Below are 20,901 nucleotides of genomic sequence, written 5' to 3'. Positions count from 1 at the left end.
CAAACAGTTGTTTAGGCAGCCACGTACGAGTATCTTCCTGGGTTATTGTTTGCTTTGCCTTAGCGTGTATTGTTTCGCCGTTTGGGTCTCGTGCCTGCTCCACAGGAATTCTGCGCAACGGAGGGAGGACCACGCACGCACGCCATGGCATCTGGTTTTCCAAATGAGACCACCGCGCGCGTTGACACTTCCCTATCAGAACAAGATATCCATGCATGGGTCCAAACGAGGAACTAGTGTAGATGTCTGTCTTTGTCACCATCCGATACACGGGTTAGCAACAAAAGGCAGATCTACGAGCACACTACTTGATTTTCTTTTCTTTTTGCGGGGTGAGTACACTACTTGATTAGTTGATTAATCAAAGAAAAAAAATAATCGTTATGAATTTCCGCCTAAAATGCAATGATTTATGAGTTGCTAGATGGGACATTGTTATTTCTCATCTCGATGAGAGTTAGACACACCTATCTTAACTTATTTTGCTCAAAGAAAATGTCTTCTTAGTTTTTTTCTTTAAGAAAGATTGCACAAACACATCTGTTCACTCAAAACTAATATTTTCATTTGTTTAGAAACACAATGTAAATGCGCATCTACATACATGCACGTACACTCACCCATGTGCGCAAACAAACATCGTCAAGAAAGCCGGAAGTAAATGCAGAAAAATGTGAGTATACGTCCCAACTTCAGGACTTGAATCTGGCTGGGCTGGTTCCACCAGAAGGAACCAAACCGTGTAAGTTATGTTCATTCCAACCAAACAAAAAAAAATCTTCAATATATACAAAGAAAGAAAAACAATGTTCCATATAACATATGTTGTCCTTCTATGATATGGCATGTTCCTTTCCATTTCTCGGCAGCTTCTAGGTTACACATACTTGAAGCCGAAAAAGAACTAAAAACTTAATTAGGGTGTGTTTGGTAGGGTGCATGGAGGGTGCATGAGGGCAAAAGTTCCCAATCCGACCCACTTTTGCTTGTTTGGTAGGATGCATGAGCTCACATGGGCTATGCTCATGTGATGCATAAAAGGGCCCTCAGCTATGCTCATCTCATGCACCCCAGACAGGGTGCATGGAGGCAGCCATGCTGGCCCTGACACTCGTCCCCACCCACGAAACCCAGACCACGTCCAGATATGTTTATACTTTCAAAAAATGTTCAGAATTTCAAAATTTGTTTAAATTTTCGAAAAACTTTAGAATTCAAAAAATAATAATTTTTTGAAAAGTTTAGGATTTCAAAATTGTTTAAATTTTCAAAAAACTTTCATAATTTCAAATTTTGTTTGAATTTTCAATAAATGTTCAGAATTTCAATTTTTTTAAAAAATCTACAATGTTCGGAATTTCAAAATAAAATCAAAAAATGTTTGAATCTAAAAAAAATCAGAATTTAAAATTTTATTTAAATTTTTATAAAATATACAAATTTCAATTTTTTCTTTAAATTTTCAAAAAAACTCGGAATTGCAAATATATTCAATTTTTCAAAAAGTTTAGAATTTCAAATTTTATTATAATTTTCCAAAAAATATTTAGAATTTTAAAAAGAAAAATCAAAATATGTTTAAATTTGTGTTCATATTTTTCCAATTTTGTTTATCATTCAAAAAAAAATATTCGAAATTGGAAATTGTTCAGCATGTCTAAACACATGCATGCTGCCAAACAAAGTCTCAGCTCAGCATGTCTCGACACATACATCGCTGCCAAACAACATCAACTACATGGACTCATCATGTCTACACTTAGCATGTATGAGAGGAGAACAACTAGGCTAGGTCCATGCATGCTACCAAACACACCCTAAGGGGCTTCTCTGGACAGCCTGGCCAACTCGAATTTATTGGATTTTTTTCATGTGAAATAAGCACTTGTATTATAGTATTACTCAACACATTAACAGTTACAATCTATGTGACTTAAGTTGTCAACATTGTTGGACCCGGAGCCAAGCCAAGTTTGTAGTACAAACCTGGGTTCTACCAAAGTTTGCCATATAATGAGAAAGCCTTCAAGCAGCTCCCCGACTAGTTCCTACTACTAACTACATTGTACACGTGTACTTGAGCTCCTAGTTGCAAGCAAAACACCGACCTTCTCAGTAGCCCCCTAGACCCGACCCAAGCCTCTTCGATGAATGTAGTAGAACTAATACAAGAAGAGGCATCAATCCATCTTCTTGTACCAATTGAGTAATCATTGATGACACGACCCGACCCGAGTCTCTTCGGCCAATGGAACCTTCTCCTCAAGATGTATTTATGACCCTAAAATTAGATAAAAATGTATACATGCATGTAGTCAATGTTTTCATATTCCCAAAGCGGGGTCCTTTTGAATTTCGGACAGTCAAACTACACCTAAACCGAGATCTTTCAGTCCCCTAACGATTTCGGCCATCGGATTTCACGTTTGAATCGTTTCTAGCTGATAGATCTTCATTCTGATGGAAGTACACCACGACCCGGGCTGTCCTCATTCTCATGTCATGACAGCCACCGTTGGTTTCTGTTTCTTTTTTTTAGTACGATGCCAACGCCACTCCCCCCTTTCCGAGGAGTTCACATTTTTCTGCCAACATCTTCAAACCCCTCCACAACCCATGGAAAAGGGCATATGGAGGACCGGCTCCATAGAGCCCTTTTCTCATATATAATACATATGCATCTTAAAAATACATATGTATATACATGCAGACCAAGTCGGTGTGAGTCTCTATAGTAATATACTTTCAGACGTAGCGTAAAAAAGACAAATAAATGTATATAAATGTATATAATTAGTGACAGCGCGCAGTGAAAAGAGTCCGTTCTTCTCCGGCCAATCATGAATCACGCCGCTGTTAAGAACAGTTACTGCTACTGGTCACGCACCGGTGCCCAGCAAACCAAGCCAATGAGACGCGCTGTGATGAGGTCTGAATAGAGCTGCCAGCGTTAACTCCGGACGCCGTCCCTTCCCCGGCCAGCGGCGCCACGTCCGAACAAAACTTGCTGTATGAAAGAAAACCAGAATCGTTCGTTAGCCGCCGGAGCATATGCTGGTGGTACTCCGGCAATTAACGCGGCTGCCTGGCCGCAGCAGGCGCGGCAGGAGAGGCTGGGCAGTGCGTGGGAAGCCTGCGGGGAGAAAAGAAGCGGCCAAAGATGGATGGATGGATAGCGAGTGATCATCGTCGATCCAGAAGAGAAGATCTCCGTCCCTCCGTCCCACGGGAATTTTCAGAGCCCCCACACCGCACCCCCCCTCCATCATCCGCAAAAGCCAACCTTGGCTTCCATAGACATTACAAAAGTGCTAAAAATCACACCAAGGAAAACAAAAAATAAAGGTGCCATGAAAAAGGAAGGGGGAAAGAGAGAGAGAGAGAGAGAGAGGAGACGAGCTAGATTGATGGGCCCTGTCAGGCAGGTACTATATAGGCAGCTAGAGCTAGAGGTAGTAGAGTGGTAGAGTGAGCTCGGTGCTTGGAGGAGTTGGGATAGCGAGAGGGAGGGGGAGGGGTCGTGGCCGGCCGGCGCGCGCTAGTCGTAGTAATTGGGGCGATAGAGACGCCGCAGCCTAGTGCCCTCGCTATCCATCCATCCGTCCGCCCGTCTCCTACTGTTTCCAAGGCGGAGAAGAGGAGAAGAAGCTCCCACCACAGCCTCAGCCTCAGCCTCCGCTGCTGCTGCGTCAGAGAGAGTCGTAGCATCAGCGCTAGTGGAGGATTTTTATTCTCCTTCCGTCCGTCCCCCCGGATCGGCGGCGCAGGATCCGCAGCCACTACGGGGAGTAGCAGTAGCTTCTAGGCGGCGGGCGGCGGGTTCGGTCGGAGGGGCGGCGGTATTTTTAATCCCGACCCCCGCCGCGGAATTCGCTGGGTATAAGTGTGGCTTCGGGCCGGCGCTTCCCGTCCGACACCGGCGCCTTCGCTGACTGGGTCGCCTCCTCCGCCGCCGCCGCGGGGGGCGGCAGGGGGGACGACCTCTCGCTCGGCTTCAATGCCGGCGCCGCGGCCGCCTCCGGCGCCGCGCTGGGGGCCGGGCTCTGGGGCCCGGCGTCGGCGGCGGCCTCCTCGTCCCCCGCCTCGCGCCAGGCGGCCCTGAACTACGGCATGGCGGCGGGCGACGTGGGGATGGTGGTGGTCGCCCCCGCCGCGTCGTTCCACCACACGCACCACCATCACCACCACCACGACGCGGCCGCCGCGGCGGCCGCCTCCGACGCCATCTTCCCGCTGCTCTCCGCCGGCCCCTGCGTGCTCGACCCCGAGGCGGCCAAGGCGGCCGCGGCCGCCAGCGGCGGCATCCAGTTCTGGCAGTCCGCGCAGCACCATCATCAGCAGCAGCACTCGCCGTCGGCCGCGGGCGGCGGTGGCGGCGGCAACCCTAACCCTAGCCTCGGCGCCTTCTACCTCAAGAAGCCCGGCCCGATGCTCGACCCCGGCGGCGACGGCTCCTCCGGGTCCGGCACCACCACCTGCCAGGACTGCGGCAACCAGGCCAAGAAGGACTGCACCCACAGCCGCTGCCGCACCTGCTGCAAGAGCCGCGGCTTCGACTGCTCCACCCACGTCAAGAGCACCTGGGTCCCCGCCGCCCGCCGCCGCGAGCGCCAGCACCTCGGCGGCTCCTCCTCGTCCCCCGCCAACGCCACCGCCGCCGGGTCGAAGAAGCCTCGCCTCCTCTCCTCCCAGCAGCCCACCACCTCGCACACCTCCACCTCCAACGCCACCACGCCGCGTAGCTACGACACCACCTCCAGCCATCAAGGTATGTTTTGTAACCACGCCGCCCACCACGGCCACGCGTGGTGTAATTCGCGACAGTTCGCTCAGCATCTACTATGTGTGTGTGCTGCAGACGCGTCGTTCAGGGGGAACCTGCCGCGACAGGTGCGGGCGCCGGCGGTGTTCAGGTGCGTGCGCGTGACGTCCGTCGACGACGGCGAGGACGAGTACGCGTACCAGGCCACGGTGACCATCAACGGCCACGTCTTCAAGGGCTTCCTCTACGACCAGGGCGTCGACGACGGCCGCGCCAGCAATGACATCGACTCGAGCACCGGCGGCGCGGTGCCCAACATGTCCGAGCTCCACCTCGGCGGCGGCGGCAATGCCGCGAGGGGAGGCGGTGGGGGGTCCTCCTCGATGGCGCCCTCCGACATGTACGGCGGTGCTGGCGCCGGAGGAGCAGGCGGAGGGGGAGGAGGCCAGCACATACTTGGCGGCGGCTCCAGCTATGGTAACACCATGAACTGAGCCGAGCTGCTAGAAGAGTAAGGTCACATAGTAGATCATTACTACAGTACCATTCTTTCGTTTCTTCTCTTCATTGCTAGTAAGTACAAACCTGTCAACCCTCTCATGGCCGGGGTGCAATGCAATGCATGGTGTTCGCCATTAATTTGTTCATGCTGTATGACATCAGTTCCTTAATTTTCTATCAGTACTAATGTACTCTTAGAGAAGAATAATTGTCAATTAGGAATGTTAAACAAGATAATGAAGATCAAATCAACACTAGTAGTACTCTGCATACTGAATTGATCAGGTTATTGCCTGCTGGTTTTGTCCAATTGGTTTCTTCTTGTCTCATGCTTTGCTTATGTTCCCAATGCCTGCCTTTCCAATTATGGGGATGTGTTCAGGGGTGCAAACCATGTAGGCCGTGGGTGCCATTTCGAGCAGGCTGGGATCCAGAGGCGTGCACTGTTCAGGCTTCTCTCCTGCTGATAGATAGATAGATAGATTATCATGATAGGCTGAGCAGAAAAGTTTGACTCTTGCCAACACTCGCTTGCTTGGTTTTCACTCCTTTGCGTGGCCGATTTGGCATCCAATGCTTGCCATGCCTATCTTGTTTATCTCACCCACTCATCGGAGCACCCTTTTCCCTGTTTGTTTTCCCCATCTTTTTCCACGGGTAGGTAGGATTGAAGGAATGGGAGGCATATGGATGCACTCTTGGCATTGGCTTTGTGCTTTGTAGATAGAGCATCTTCTAATTGCATTGGAACTTGTGTCCTAGAGAGAGGCCAGTGTGTAATGCTGCATGTGATGAGGGAATTCTTGCGCTTATTATACACCATCTTATCTACTACTACACTTATGCTACATGTTAAACTATGTTACTAGCATCTTCATCTTTTGATAATTGGCATGCATGTTGATGCTGTAGAAGAGGCTAGAGGAGATGCATGAGGAGGAGAGGAGGCAGGATCATTCATGGTTGCTTCCTGTGCTGTGCTCCACCTTCCTATCCTACCAGCCATGGTTTTTTGTGCTAGCCCCCATATTGATTCCCCGTGCCGGATTGACAAGATGTGAAAGGAAAGGAAAGAAAGGCGTGTGAAAAGCAAACCCATGCATGCCTGATTTGACACGGTTCACTGCCTGGGATTGCAGCCTTCTTTCTCCTTTGCTTGCTGGGTGAAAATCTTGGTCGGCTACACTATAGCCTGCTTGCTTAAGCTGCTGTTGCAAGTTACCCAGCCGCATCATGCACATGGGCAGGCCATTCATGCATGGCTCATCAGCCATGATGAAGTATATGTTAATTTTTTTGGGATTGGTGTTAGTCGCTGGGCTATCTTTTCATCATCAAAGCTGCTATTATCTCATGTGCGCGATGATGGCGTCCGTCCATGTCGCCATGTCGACTGTTGCCATCCTTTGGGGAGCACGGTTACTGTTCAGCTATCTTCTTTATTTCATCAGCTTGTAGATGGTAGACTTTGGGGGCTTCGTAGGCCTTGACTCTCTCCTTGAATCGTGCTGCTGCTTGACTAATTGTACACCTGCTGCTGCTACTGTTGGACAAGGTTTCCTCCTTTCCTGCCTGATGTTTCTGTTTCCATTTAAATAGTCATACTAGATAAGGTGCTGCTATTTAGTCGCCCTTGGACTTAATTTGTTCTATATGGAAGAATTTAACACCAGAATTTTGTCATTGCACCTGGGCATATAATTGTGTTGTGTTCAGAGACGTGTGTCACTTGACAAACTGGGTCAACAGTGACAGACTGTTGAGGCATATAATTGGCACAATAAATTGGCTTGATATGTGTATATTTATTTATATTATATCCGTGAAGGCACGATCATCACATGTTTTTTTATCAATGCTACTAACTTCTGTCACGTCCCTTTTCTTTGGACAAAAATTTCAACGGATCTAGTAATGTGGACATGTGCTGCTTGTATTCTTGTGATGATGGTGATCTAATTGATGACTAGCCCAACTCTTATGGGGTGACATTTGTTAATCCCCAGCTAGTGTGCCTGAAAAACTATTGTTTGTCCTGTTAAGTTTATGGCATCAACTTGGTCTTGTGATTAATGACTTGCTGTGAAACAAATTATTGTTCACCGATTACTAATAGATGAAAAGAATTAATCGGTTGAAGCAACTTTTGTACTCACCGATTAAAATATTGGGATTGCTAACTTGCTATGTAATCCATGCACTTGGGAAGCCTAGGTGTGATTAGGATTTTGATTACCTGTAGCTTTTATGTTATGTTTGTTTATAACCTGGGTGTGACCTAATATATTGTAAATCTGCTAGCTTGTCATTTAATTTATGTTCAACTCAAGTAGGGTTTTGTTCGTAAGTGGTATTTCTTTTGTGTGTGTGTGAACATTCACCCTGTCATTTTTTCTTATCATAATCATATTTACCATGGTGTTCGACAATACTATTGTCTTTGTTCCCTTTTGAAGTTCATCGATTCAAATTTGCATGAGATATCTGATGTGGAAGATAGATATATTGATATCATTTCTGTGTTAGTATACTAGCTATGGTTTGTTTTCTTGAAGTTATTAACCACATCTTTTACAAATTTTCCTTGAGATGGTACATGTTTATATGACACGGTGATCGATGAAATTGTATCTTAACGAAAAATCATTGATGCTAACTTGGTATTGGTAGCCTCTGATCATAGGTAACAGACCTAGTACTTGTTTAGTGTAGACTGCTGACTATTCCTTTTCCTTAACTTCTTGGTGATATGTGTATGATGGCTTATGTGGATATCATAGTCTTGTTTTGTATTGCTGCTGTCCAGTCACTGGAATAATGTTTTTCTTACTTTACCTAGCCATTCTGACAATTGATATATAGTTCAACCGTTGAGCTTCTAACGCCATATTGCGTAAAAGTTTGTTTTAATGTTTGTTGGACCACTGAGTAGTTAATATTGCTTCTAAGTTTCTACCTTATGGTACCATTATTGTCTGTTAGAACTCGCAAGACAAGGGGTGCATTTTGTTGGGTGATTGCTTTGCATCATTGTTTTCATTATTGAAGAACATGTATATTTTTGATGGCACCAGAAGCTTTTTTATCTGTCAGGCAAGGTACAGAAATGTGGATCTGAACATGTGACATTTGCTCATTATTGTGTTGCAAGGGACACTGATGGTTAGGTTTCCATACACCCCAGGTATATTTACGTTCTTTACATTTTGCGACGCTGATATCTGTAGTCCCAAAACGTTTATATAGCCAAATTTTGCTACTTCTGAGAAGTTTTGTTTTTTGATGTGTTGTATCCATAACAACGTATTGGCACCTTATATCTGCATGGATCTTTCTATACAAGATCATGGGCATGTCATTTTATGGCATATACTCCTCTGTATTTGGTAGTATCTTTGCCATTTCCACATTCTTCAATGCTGTATATTTTCCTGACACATGTATGATGTTTGTGCTCAAAATGAGCCCCTTGCCTGGTTGGGAATATGCTGGAGTTGCTTTCAAACGCGCCGAACGCACTGCTTTCTAATAGTACTCCTTCTGTAAAGTAATATAAGAGCGTTTAGATCACTAGTAGTGATCTAAACGCTCTTATAATTCTTTACGGAGGGAGTACTTGAGATGCACTAGATGTACATTTTAATCGGAACATTCTGATGCTTGGAGTAGGCAGTTGGATTGATTATGCTGACGCATAAAGTAAAGCGCAATCACTTCCCGAATTCATGCGATTCTGGGTACAGGTAGTGTGTTTGTGACATGATCTAGCAATGATTCCGGAGGCCACTCGCGCGGTGCCGTAACTGTTGTGTTGGTTAAAGCTCCACCATATATGCTTCCTGAAATGATGGGCATTCCGGCCAGGCCGAGTGCCTGGTTTTTTAAGGAACCAGCCGAATAATCCTGGTACAAATCCACGCTCTGTCTTTTCTTCTTTTGCCCCCGTTGTGCTGCTCTTGTTGTTCGTGCCGTGGCTTTGCTGCTTGCTGCGAATAGCCCGGCCCTGTCTGGTGCGAATGGCAGAGACAAAAAGCTGTCCTGATGATCATTACGATGAGATAGAATTTTTTCTTTGCTTAAATGAGGGGTGTCGATGTTAGGCCATGCCTATTGTCTCAAGTGCCAACGAAAAGTAAAAGGAACTATATGATGTGTCATGCTCATTGTAGTGTTTGCAGCCTTGCACTATGAATCTCAACCTACTTGTGACTGAGTTTCGTGTGGAGATATCGCGATTATGGCTCCCGATCTCTAGTGAGCCAAGCTCACTTGTCACCCCTGAATTATCGGCTTATCTCGCTTTTCGTTGCAGGCTATTTTTGGGGCTCACTTAGCCCCTAAACTATACTAAGATTAACTTTCATAAGAGTAATCTTTCTTGTTTTGCGCAAGCCACATATTATGAGAACTTGGACATACAAGTTCTCGGTTTGAGTTGGGGACTTCCCTTTTTTGTTACTTGGGCTTTTTTGATACGATGTACAAGTATAAGAAATGCCGACCTGTCATGAGATTGATTTCATGGATTGAGCACTAAGTTCTATCCCGAGAGTGACAATTCTAGGCCCCTCTCGTGAATGAGGTTAGGGTTCTGGCTAGTACGGCAGCAATCCACATTTTGGAATATTGGTTCAACTTTACCATCCACACATCTGCCTAGATCCAATCCATCTCAGTCTTTAGTTTAGTTTAGGGTTGAGTTGAATCAGAAACCTACACATACTGTGTTTCTTCTGCATTATTGTTTGAGAGCCCGACAACCCTCTCATTAAGCTTCTCGACCCCTTTCCCAGTCCCACACATCCACCATCCAAACCCTTCACATGCAGCTGGCACGCGATGGTAATACACTGTTGCCAAGCTAGAAGTAGTTTGGCGGCGGAGGACTAGAGATGTGGGTGCGATGGGAGGTGGTGAACTGAGCTGGCAAGGTTGGGGGATTCTACTCGAGCAAGATGGAAGGAGTAAGAAGAAACTGCAAACTCTACAACATTTGGAGTCAGACAAAGAAGGGGTCAGGACCGAGCTCTTCACTTGCACAAAATTAAAAACGAGTGGATTACCTTCTCAATCTCATAAAAGGGAGGGAGGACAAGAGATAAAAATGATGGCCATGGAAGGTGTAGAGAAAGAATTAAAGGCGGTCTTTTACAAGTTGTAGGATCGGAAGTATGTCTAGAGGGGGGGGGGTGATTAGACTACTTGACCAAATAAAAACTTAACCTTTTCCCAATTTTAGTCTTTGGCAGATTTTAGCAAACTTAGCACAAGTCAAGCAATCTTAACACAATTCAAGCAAGCATGCAAAGAGTATATGAGTATCGAAAAATAAAGCATGCAACTTGCAAGAATGTAAAGGGAAGGGTTTGGAGAATTCAAACGCAATTTGGAGACACAGTGATTTTTGAGTCGTGGTTCCGATAGGTGGTGCTATCGTACATCCACGTTCATGGAGACTTCAACCCATGAAGAGTAACAGCTGCGCGAGTCCACGGAGGGCTCCACCAAAGAAGGGTCCACGAAGAAGATACCTTGTCTATCCCACCATGGCCGTCGCCCACGAAGGACTTGCCTCACTAACGGTAGATCTTCACGAAGTAGGCGATCTCCTTGCCCTTACAAACTCCTTGGTTCAACTCCACAATTTTGCCGGAGGCTCCCAAGTGACACCTAGCCAATCTAGGAGACACCACTCTCCAAGAAGTAACAAATGGTGTGTTGATGATGAACTCCTTGCTCTTGTGCTTCAAATGATAGTCTCCCCAACACTCAACTCTCTCTCACAGGGTTTGTGGCAGTGGCTATGACATCTGAACTCGGTGGCACCGGATGGAAAGAATGGGTGGGGCCGAGTTAGACTTTAGGTTTAGGTCATATGTGGATGTGAGAAAGTAGTTGAGGGTTTTGGAGCATATCACTAAGCACCATGAAGCAAGAACCTCATTAAGAAACACCTCATCCCTCCTTGATAGTATTGACTTTTCCTATAGACTCAATGTGATCTTGGATCACTAAAATATAAAATGTAGAGTCTTGAGCTTTGAGCTTGAGCCAATCCTTTTATCCTTAGTATTTTGAGGGGTCCACTTTTCTCATCCATGCCATGCCATTCATTGAGCTTTTCCTGAAATATTTATCTTGAAATAATGTTAGCTCAATGAGCTATATGTTGTTAGGAATTACCAAAACCACCTAGGGATAGTTGCACTTTCAATCTCCCCCTTTTTGGTAATTGTTGACAACATATAGATCAAAGCTTCGATAAATGATAATAAGATTGAAAAACATTATCGCTTTGAGAAGTATGTGAAATGTGAGAGCTCCCCCTAAATTTGTGCATGGTTTAAGATTTGCTTTGGACTGCAAATGCACATAGAGTTAGGATCATGAGTTACTCTCCCATGTCACGTACATCTTGGTGGAGCGCTCAAAATGATAATAATCAAAATACATGCACTCATCACCAAGCAAAGTGAATGATCATATAGAGATAAAAGGATAATGTCATCCAACAAGCATTAATGTAGCATATGATCAAACACATGATCATCCAAGTATCACACAGACATAAAGTATCTCAAACAAGCGAAAGCAAATAGAGTTCAACCACCAAAAAGCAAACACTCTCTCTCGAAGCCTATGATCTATACATTTTTCTCCCCCTTTGGCAACAAGTTACCAAAAAGTTACTAGAAAATGCATAGTACTAAATCGACTCTCAGGCTTGGTCTTGATGTGGTGGTGTAGAAATGACTCCAAGAACGAAGGCATCAGTTGATGAAGTTGGAGCTGGTGGAGTAGATGCTGGAGCTGGTGGCACTGAAGCTGTAGCTGGTGCAGATGAAGTTGCTCTTGTGTCTTTCACTGGCACTGCAGCTGATCTCTGAGCTCTAGGCACTCTAGCAAATGCCTCAGTGGTTGTCTTGCCCTTCCTCTCTTGCATGTCATCCTCAAGTTGCTCAACAACAGACTGGATCTCAGTGATCTTCACATCCAAGTCATAGAACTTCTGCTCCATGATCCTCTCCAGGCTCTCCTGGTTTTGAGTCAGGGTGGCCAACCCCTTCTCAATCCTTAGAGTAGATGCAATCAAGTAGCCAAGCTGATCTTGCTTGCTCTTCAGGAAGTACTCAGATGCCTTATCAATTGGTGGCATCTTGGCAGCCTTCTCAGTCCTTGCCTTCTCCTTCTTTGCTTGTGCTTGCACAGAAGATGGTTCATCTTCATCCATAACCGCTTGGTTGTCCTCAAAATCTGGATAGATAGGCATGTGTTCCTTGTTTAACAAGTATGTGCCAGTGCCCATCTTGGAGTTAATCAGCTCCTGGATCTGTGGGGCATACCCACAACTTCTCTTCTGGTCAGCAGCTGTCCTCTTGATAGTTTCAACTATGAGGCTCATGACCCTGAACTTTTGTGGCACATCAAATAAGTGTAGCAGATTTATTGCATGGACTCTGGTCATATTGTGATCTCCTAACTTAGGCAAAAGAGTGTGTCTGAGGATCCAGTTGATGGTTGGCAGTCTTGACAGAAGGTAATGTACCGATCCAAACTTGTGTGTTTCAACAGCAGAATCTGGGATCTCCTTGTACATATGTGCCATAGTGTTGTGATCCATATTCTTCTTGGCATAGACATCCAAGTCATCCTCTTTCTCCTTAGGTGCATTGATCAGATTGGCCCATTCTTCAATTGATGATTGGTACCTAGTACCTTCAGACATCTATACTATCCTGCCATCTGGATAAAAGTGTGCTATGGAGTAGAATTGCATTATTAGCTCATCATTTCACTTTGTGAGCTTCTTCCCAACAAAGTCTTCCACTCCACAACCCTTGAAACTGTCATGCACACCAGGATAGTGTTCTTCATTCTCCTTGATGTATTTCCAGTCCACCCATCTCATGTCACAGATTATTGGCTTCTTGTCCAGCAGCACTGTCTCATAGAAATCCTGCTGTTCCTTTGTATGGAACCTGTAGTCCACAGCAATTCTCCTCCTGACTGCATAAGAATCAGTCAACCTCCACTGTCTGAGACCTGCATCCTTCCTCAGCTTCATGTTCTCAGCTATAGGATGAGCATGTTATGATCTGGAATTTTAGGCTTCAACTTTCTCAAGACATGCTCATCATCATCTTCAGCAACAACTTCAGGTACTGGGCCTTGTTCTTCTCAGCAGCTGGTATGTTCTTGGTATTCCTCTTAGGTGTAGTCTTGGGCTTGGAAGCAGCCTTGGGTGCTTCTTTGGGCTTTGAAGAAGCAGCCCCTGACCTGATGGCATCACCCATAAGCTTCTGTGCTTTAGGTGCTGGTGCAGCAACCTCTTCTTCTTCCTCTTCCATCATGGAAGGCTTTCCAACAACCCTGGCCATGGTCTTCTTGACCCTTTCCTTCCTCTTCTTCTCAGTCACTTCTGGTTCTTTGGGATCAGATTTCTCAGTTTTTTAGTGGATCCTCTGACCTTCAGCATAGGAGTCCTTTTGGCTGGGATTTTCCTGTTCAGTCCAGGCTTAGTGGCTGCAGCTGTGCCATATTCCTTCTTGAGCACTTTTCTGGAAGTGGCTTCATCCTCTTCTGCCACATAATCTTCATCCTCAGAGTCTGAGGTTCTCTTCTTTCTGGCCCTGGTGGCAGCTTTGGGTAAGTTGCTTGGGGTGCTCCTGCTGCCATCATCTGAGGAACTGGAGGGACTAGTGCCCTCACTCATGTGAACCTGCTCCTCTTCCCTGTTCTGGCTGTCACTTTGATCAGACATATTGCAAACACTGACAGCTCACCCTGTGAATAGATATAGATGAGATGGAGGGGATGAGCATCACAAAATACAGAGTTTTTTGCAAAAGAATGGGTTAAAAACTTAGTTTTAGTTTTCCATAGAAAGCATTTTGGATCTACCAATTTGTAAACTCGGTGATATCGAAGAAGCTTTAGGAACCTAAACTAGTGAACTCGGTCAGACCGAGCCACAATTCGGTGGCACCGAGACTGCTAGGGTTTCACAAAGTCCTGAACTCGGTCACGCCGATTTGCAATTCTCGGTCAGACCGAGAATCACATGTGCAATGGCCTTGGCCAAATCGGTGAAACCGATTTCTACAACTCGGTGGGTCCGAGATGGTTTCAGCAGAAACCTAACCCTAAATTTCCAATCCAAACCTAATCTACGGAGCGTTTTGACTAGATAAGATAGTTTCAATCGTGGCAAGATTCATGGGAACACAATGTGCTAGGAATCAGATAGGGATAGCACAGTGATCAAGTCCATACCCTAGTTCGGTGATGGACTCGCTACGGAGGCAACGGTGGAGTTGATTCCCATTGTCGGCGGCAGAGACCAGCGGCGGGAGGCAGCTGGCGACGAGGAGGACGATCCGGAGACCCTGGAGGCAGAGCGGGCTGAGCGCGGGCGAAAGAGTTCGGAGAAAATTTCCAAAGTTTTGCCCGTGGGTATATATAGCCTGACCCTGTCGGTGTAACCGAGTGGAACAACTCGGTGGCACCGAGATGCATTACTGCAACTCGGTGTGACCGAAAAGTTTAGATCAGTTGCACCGAGATTGAAAACCTAGATCGACTTAGTGATCTCGGTATGACCGAAGTGGAAGAATCGGTCAGACTGAAACACACAAAGAAGTTTTGGAAGTTTAAGTCCATGACGAATCGGGGACTCCGAGTGCTCCTCACACAGAGTGGTTCGAATCTGACTTGATCAAATTTTGTGATGTAGCATGAATAGAGTTTGAGACAAGAAAAGCATAGATAGCTAGAGAAGGTTCTTAGGCATTCTTGTCCATCCACTTGGCAAAATAAAAAGAAGCTAAACAAGCAAAACTACAAGTGGATGTCCTCGAATGAGTAAAATATGAAATCAACATGCTCACAGAATAAAATGACAAATGAAATATGTGGCAAAGCATGCACAACCAATTCCAGCATCTATCAAGCAGTTGGCGATGACTAGGTCATCTATATATGAGTATATTGACTTAGGAGTCAAATGAGAACATTTGATCATAGGTCATACTCATCGTTTAAGCTCAAGTGGGGTTACCACTTTTACATAATGCATTGATGTGTTCACACCAATAGAGTTGTTTTAACTCAACTCTTAGAGTAAAGCTCCCCCTAGATGTGAGATCCCCCCTTAGAGGGATGAACTAACCTTGGGTTTTGTCGATGATGACTTCATGTAGGTGTTGAAGATGTGGATGCTCAATGTTGATGTAGATCTTTTGGAGCAATCCTTTGGAGTGAGTTGCACTTTCAATACCTACACGGGTTAGTCCCACAAGGAACAAACAAGGATATCCATAGACATAGAGTGATGCACACACAAAATGATGTCTATGAAAGCATTAGGTTACCTTGTCCCTTGTCTTACCAACAAGAGGGTTTGTGACTCCATGGACTAGTGCAAGATGTGGAAGTTGATTGCACTTGTCCTTGCCAAAATGATATGAGTGAAGTATGTTGGTGGAGTCACCCTCAAGAACTCTCTAGTTCTTCTTCTTCGGGATCCACACCATGTTGATGGGAATCCTTGGAGTTGTAGTCGTGCTTGATGAAGTAGAACTTGACGTAGTCTTGGGAACCCACTTGACCAAGGCCTTGGGAGCTTCTTCAAATGCATCAATCTCCTCTTGAAGCTCATCCTTGCCTTTTTGCTTGTGGTCTTGTGGTGGAAGATCATCTTGAGCTTGTGTCCCTTTAAAGGAAGTAGGATCATACTTCTCTTGTTGAGGAACAAACTTCGTCTTGGGGTATTGATCTTCTTCCCACTCAACTCCATTAGCATTGAACTTTCGTTCAAAACCAACACCTTGGTTCTTCCGGTGCCTTCCTTGCTTGCGTACAATTTCTTCGAATTGCTTACTTCTGGGAAGGCTCTTGTAAACACCTTTCTCTGTAATTCCCTTCAATAAGCTATTTTCTTTCTCAAGTGTAACTTGGCTAAGAGAATCATTAGTGGAATCAAGAGAACTACTAGAAGCAACAACATTGGATTTAACATGATTATTGTTACTACTAGAGGAAGAATCCTTCTTGTTCTTGTTACTAGACTTGACTTGAGGCATGTAAGTAGATAAGAGTAAACGCTTGGCAATGTAAGAAGAAATTTTCTTGTGAAGATCATCATTGATTGCTTTTAAGAACTCATGCTCTTGCTCAAGGTTGAGCTTTTCAAAGCGTAACTTCTCACGAGCCCTCAAAAGTTCTCGATGATCCCCTAAGATAGTTTCATGAGCTAACTTAAGAGTGTTTAGTTCTTTAGTTAGGAGCTCAATATTCTCCTTATCATTGTCATTCGTTTTATCTTGATTAGCATGATTAATTGACGTTTCATCATAGTATTCATCACTAGAGTTGTCAATAAGTAAACCATCATCACCTAGCAAGTTATCTTCATCACTATTGAAATCAACATACTCGGGGTGTGTTACCTTCGGGCCTTTAGCCATGAAGCATCTTCCAAGTCCCTCATTTGGTGAATCAAATATGTCGTAGGAGTTGGTTGACACAAGTGCTAGACCGGCAACACCTTCATGTTGAGTATGTTCGGAGTCGGAGTGATAGCTTCTCTCGGAGTGATGTTCGGAGTCGGAACCGGATACTCATTCACCAACATGAGCTTGATGTCTTCGTTTTGTGTAGCTCCTTGATGAATTGTCCTTCCTTTCCGAATCCTTGCTTCTCCGGGATGTTCTTCATTCATAACGATCATCTCTACTCCTTCTCTCTCTTGGCAGTGGTTCTTCTCTTTTACTTCTCCTTTTAGGTGATTCTTCTCTTCTTTTGTAGGAAGCCGTACACTCATTGGAGTAGTGTCCGAGTCTTCCACAGTTGTAACAATTGCACTCTCGACTAGAAGATCTTTTATCATTGTAGGACCTTGACTTGGAACTTCTTTCCTTGCTTCTACTCTTGTAGAACTTGTTGAAGTTCTTCACCATTAGGCTCAATTCTTCATTGAAGGTTTGTTTCTCACTTGATGATGTGGGAGCTTCACATGAGGCTTTGTAAGCACCACTTGACTTGTTGTGCAGCTCCTCCTTATCCTTGAGTGACATCTCATGAGCAACAATTCTTCCAATGACCTCCGTTGGCTTGAGATTCTTGTAATTGGGCATCATTTGGATCAATGTGCACACTGTATCATATTTTCCATCCAAGGCTCTTAGGATCTTCTTGATGATGAATTTGTCGGTCATCTCTTCACTTCCTAAGCCGGCAATCTCATTTGTGATGAGAGCAAGCCTAGAGTACATTTCAGCGACGCCTTCACCATCCTTCATCTTGAACTTGTCAAGTTGACTTTGAAGCACATCCAACTTGGATTCCTTGACGGAGTCGGTACCTTCGTGCATATCAATCAATGTATCCCAAATTTCCTTTGCATTCTCAAGACGGCTGATTTTGTTGAATTCTTCGGGGCACAATCCGTTGAAGAGGATATCACAAGCTTGAGCGTTGTATTGTAGCATCTTCAACTCTTCCGCACTAGCTTCACAGTTTGGTTCTCTTGCATCAAAGAATTCACCTTGCAAGCCAATACACACAATAGCCCAAACGGCGGGGTTATGTCCAAGGATATGCATTTTCATCTTATGCTTCCAACTAGCAAAATTAGTGCCATCAAAGTAAGGACCTCTACGGTGGTAGTTTCCCTCGCTAGACGCCATACTCTCCTAGGTTGTGAAACCAAGTCTATGACCACCAAAAGCTATGGAAATCAAAGCAAATGGAGACCAAAGCTCTGATACCACTTGTAGGATCGGAAGTATGTCTAGAGGGGGGTGATTAGACTACTTGACCAAATAAAAACTTAACCTTTTCCCATTTTAGTCTTTGGCAGATTTTAGCAAACTTAGCACAAGTCAAGCAATCTTAACACAATTCAAGCAATCATGCAAAGAGTATATGAGCAGCGAAAAATAAAGCATGCAACTTGCAAGAATGTAGAGGGAAGGGTTTGGAGAATTCAAACGCAATTTGGAGACACGGTGATTTTTGAGCCGTGGTTCCGATAGGTGGTGCTATCGTACATCCACGTTGATGGAGACTTCAACCCACAAAGGGTAACGGCTGCGCGTGTCCACGGAGGGCTCCACCCAAGAAGGGTCCATGAAGAAGCAACCTTGTCTATCCCACCATGGCCGTCGCCCACGAAGGACTTGCCTCACTAGCGGTAGATCTTCACGAAGTAGGCGATCTCCTTGCCCTTACAAACTCCTTGGTTCAACTCCACAATCTTGTCGGAGGCTCCAAGTGAGACCTAGCCAATATAGGAGACACCGCTCTCCAAGAAGTCACAAATGGTGTGTTGATGATGAACTCCTTGCTCTTGTGATTCAAATGATAGTCTCCCCAACACTCAACTCTCTCTCACAGGATTTGGATTTGGTGGAAAGAGGATTTGAGTGGAAAGCAACTTGGGGAAGGCTAGAGATCAAGATTCATATGGTAGGAATGGAATATCTTGGTCTCAACACATGAGTAGGTGGTTCTCTCTCAGAAAATGTAAGTTGGAAGTGTAGGTTTGTTTTGATGGCTCTCTCCACGAATGAAGAGGGGGTGGAGGGGTATATATAGCCTCCACACAAAATCTAACCGTTACACACAATTTACCAATCTCGGTGGGACCGAATTGAGAAACTCGGTCTGATCGATTCAGTAAACCTAGTGACCGTTAGGATTTTCGGTGGGACCGACATGCAACTCGGTAGGACCGATATGGTTAGGGTTAAGGCATAACATAATCTCGGTGAGACCGATTACACAAACTGGGTAAGACCAATTTTGGTAATAAGCTAACCAGAGAGTTGGTCTGGTAAACTCGGTGGGACCGGTTCGCTCATTTCAGTGGGACCGAAATGTTATCAAAGGGAAACAGAGAGTTTACATTGCAATCTCGGTGGGACCGATCGCTCATCTCGGTGGTACCGAAACGTTACGAAGGGAAATAGAGAGATTACAATCCCATCTCGATGAGACCGAGATCCCTATCGGTGAGACCGATTTGCCTAGGGTTTGTGGCAGTGGCTATGACATCTGAACTCGGTGGCGCCGGATGGAAAGAATCAGTGGGGCCAAGTTAGACTTTAGGTTTAGGTCATATGTGGATGTGAGAAAGTAGTTGAGGGTTTTGGAGCATATCACTAAGCACTATGAAGCAAGAACCTCATTAAGCAACACCTCATCCCTCCTTGATAGTATTGGCTTTTCCTATAGACCCAATGTGATCTTGGATCACTAAAATATAAAATATAGAGTCTTGAGCTTTGAGCTTGAGCCAATCCTTTTATCCTTAGTATTTTGAGGGGTCCACTTTTCTCATCCATGCCATGCCATTCATTGAGCTTTTCCTGAAATATTTATCTTGAAATAATGTTAGCTCAATGAGCTATATGTTGTTAGGAATTACCAAAACCACCTAGGGATAGTTGCACTTTCACAAGTCATTGATGAGAGGCACAACCATTCTCACAGATGACGAGGAAAATGAGACAAGTGCTGATGAGGAAGTACTAGTGAGGTTGAGGATCAGTAAAGAAGTGAGAAGGAATTTTTAGTTTACTTTAGTTATGAACATCCGCTAGGCTTTTGCTATGCCTACCTGTGGCATCACAACCACAATACACGTCATATAGATCAACTAAAAGGAAGGGAGACTTCGATCCGTTGGTTAAGGCTAAATGAAAGTGCATCTTCATACCCAAGGTGGATTTTGGTGCTCAATGACATCATAGCTCAAGGACTAAGGAACATTCAAGTTTCTTTTGGTTATGTATGAGAGGAGGCAACTAGGAAGATGGTTGGTGATCCCTACATCAACATGGACAAGTGTTGGTCAAGTTAAGGACTTAATTTTACATATTTTTGATCCAAGACCACATTGAGTTCATATGTATGCCGATACTATAAAAGGAGGATCTAGGATGTGGTGGAGAGCTTCCTGCTCCTATGTTCTTTGGGTGACAACTTTTAGAACTTGTGTTGAGTTCATAGGGCATTCTACCCCAACATCATGCCAAACCTTTGATCTCTCTTCACCTCTTTGATACCACTCCAATCATTCTAACACCGAACCTCTCCAATCAAGCTCATCCTATGAGAGTTTGAGTGTGGAAGTTTATCTTTTGAAGCACATGACCAAGAGATTCATCACCAAGTGATGCTTGCTAGTAGTATGGTCAGTCAATGTAGTTGGGATCACAAGTGCAGCAGTTTGTTGCAACAAGCAAGTCTCCACTCAATGAGAAATCAAGTATCAATTGGGGAAGATAATGACTCATACACCAATGATAAGTTGCACAACACTAATAAAAGTTCACATGTGCCCCATCAACTCTAATAAGGGAATGAACCTTGCTAACTGATATACTTGTACATGATATTAATATATAAAATGAGTCAACTACAACACAAGTGTCTAAACTTGGCAAGAAAATTCAGTTTGGTGCTGAAACTTGTGGCGTACATATATGTGGTGATAGAACTTGGCTTCGTGGTGCATGTACGGTCAGAATCGGGTTTGCATACGTATTGAGCGCTGCCGAGGCATGCCAGCGAGGCGCGGGGCCCTTTGTCAGTGGCCGAAAGGTGTGGGCAGAGGCGTGTGGCCTGTCTATTTG

At 44.9% G+C, this 20,901-nt stretch overlaps 1 protein-coding gene across 3 annotated transcripts; it reads left to right on the top strand.

Moving 5' to 3' along the window:
* Window positions 1-3,858: 3,858 nt before the first annotated feature.
* LOC119278675 (protein LATERAL ROOT PRIMORDIUM 1-like) lies at window positions 3,859-7,097 on the top strand. 3 transcript variants are annotated; one of them, XM_037560010.1, is made up of 3 exons: window positions 4,019-4,768; window positions 4,859-5,273; window positions 6,176-7,097. In XM_037560010.1, exons 1-2 carry the CDS (start codon window positions 4,111-4,113, stop codon window positions 5,254-5,256), a joined length of 1,056 nt encoding a protein of 351 aa, XP_037415907.1. In that variant the 5' UTR covers window positions 4,019-4,110; the 3' UTR covers window positions 5,257-5,273; window positions 6,176-7,097. The 3 variants fall into 3 exon arrangements, with proteins under 3 accessions (XP_037415908.1, XP_037415907.1, XP_037415906.1); XM_037560009.1 differs by having other exon boundaries at window positions 4,859-5,278; XM_037560011.1 differs by lacking the exon at window positions 6,176-7,097 and having other exon boundaries at window positions 3,859-4,768; window positions 4,859-5,536.
* The last annotated feature ends 13,804 nt before the right edge of the window (window positions 7,098-20,901 follow it).

The sequence above is a fragment of the Triticum dicoccoides genome, chromosome 3B, assembly GCF_002162155.2.
Source record: "Triticum dicoccoides isolate Atlit2015 ecotype Zavitan chromosome 3B, WEW_v2.0, whole genome shotgun sequence".
Classification (NCBI taxonomy): Eukaryota; Viridiplantae; Streptophyta; class Magnoliopsida; order Poales; family Poaceae; genus Triticum; species Triticum dicoccoides.
The sequence above is the reverse complement of the archived record's forward strand: the minus strand, read 5'-3'. Positions and strand labels throughout refer to the sequence as shown.

Coding starts and splice junctions, on each gene's coding strand:
- LOC119278675 (XM_037560010.1), top strand. CDS start 4,111: ATGGCGGCGGGCGACGTGGGGATGGTGGTGGTCGCCCCCGCCGCGTCG. Junction 4,769..4,858: donor CACCACCTCCAGCCATCAAG/GTATGTTTTGTA, acceptor TGTGTGCTGCAG/ACGCGTCGTTCAGGGGGAAC.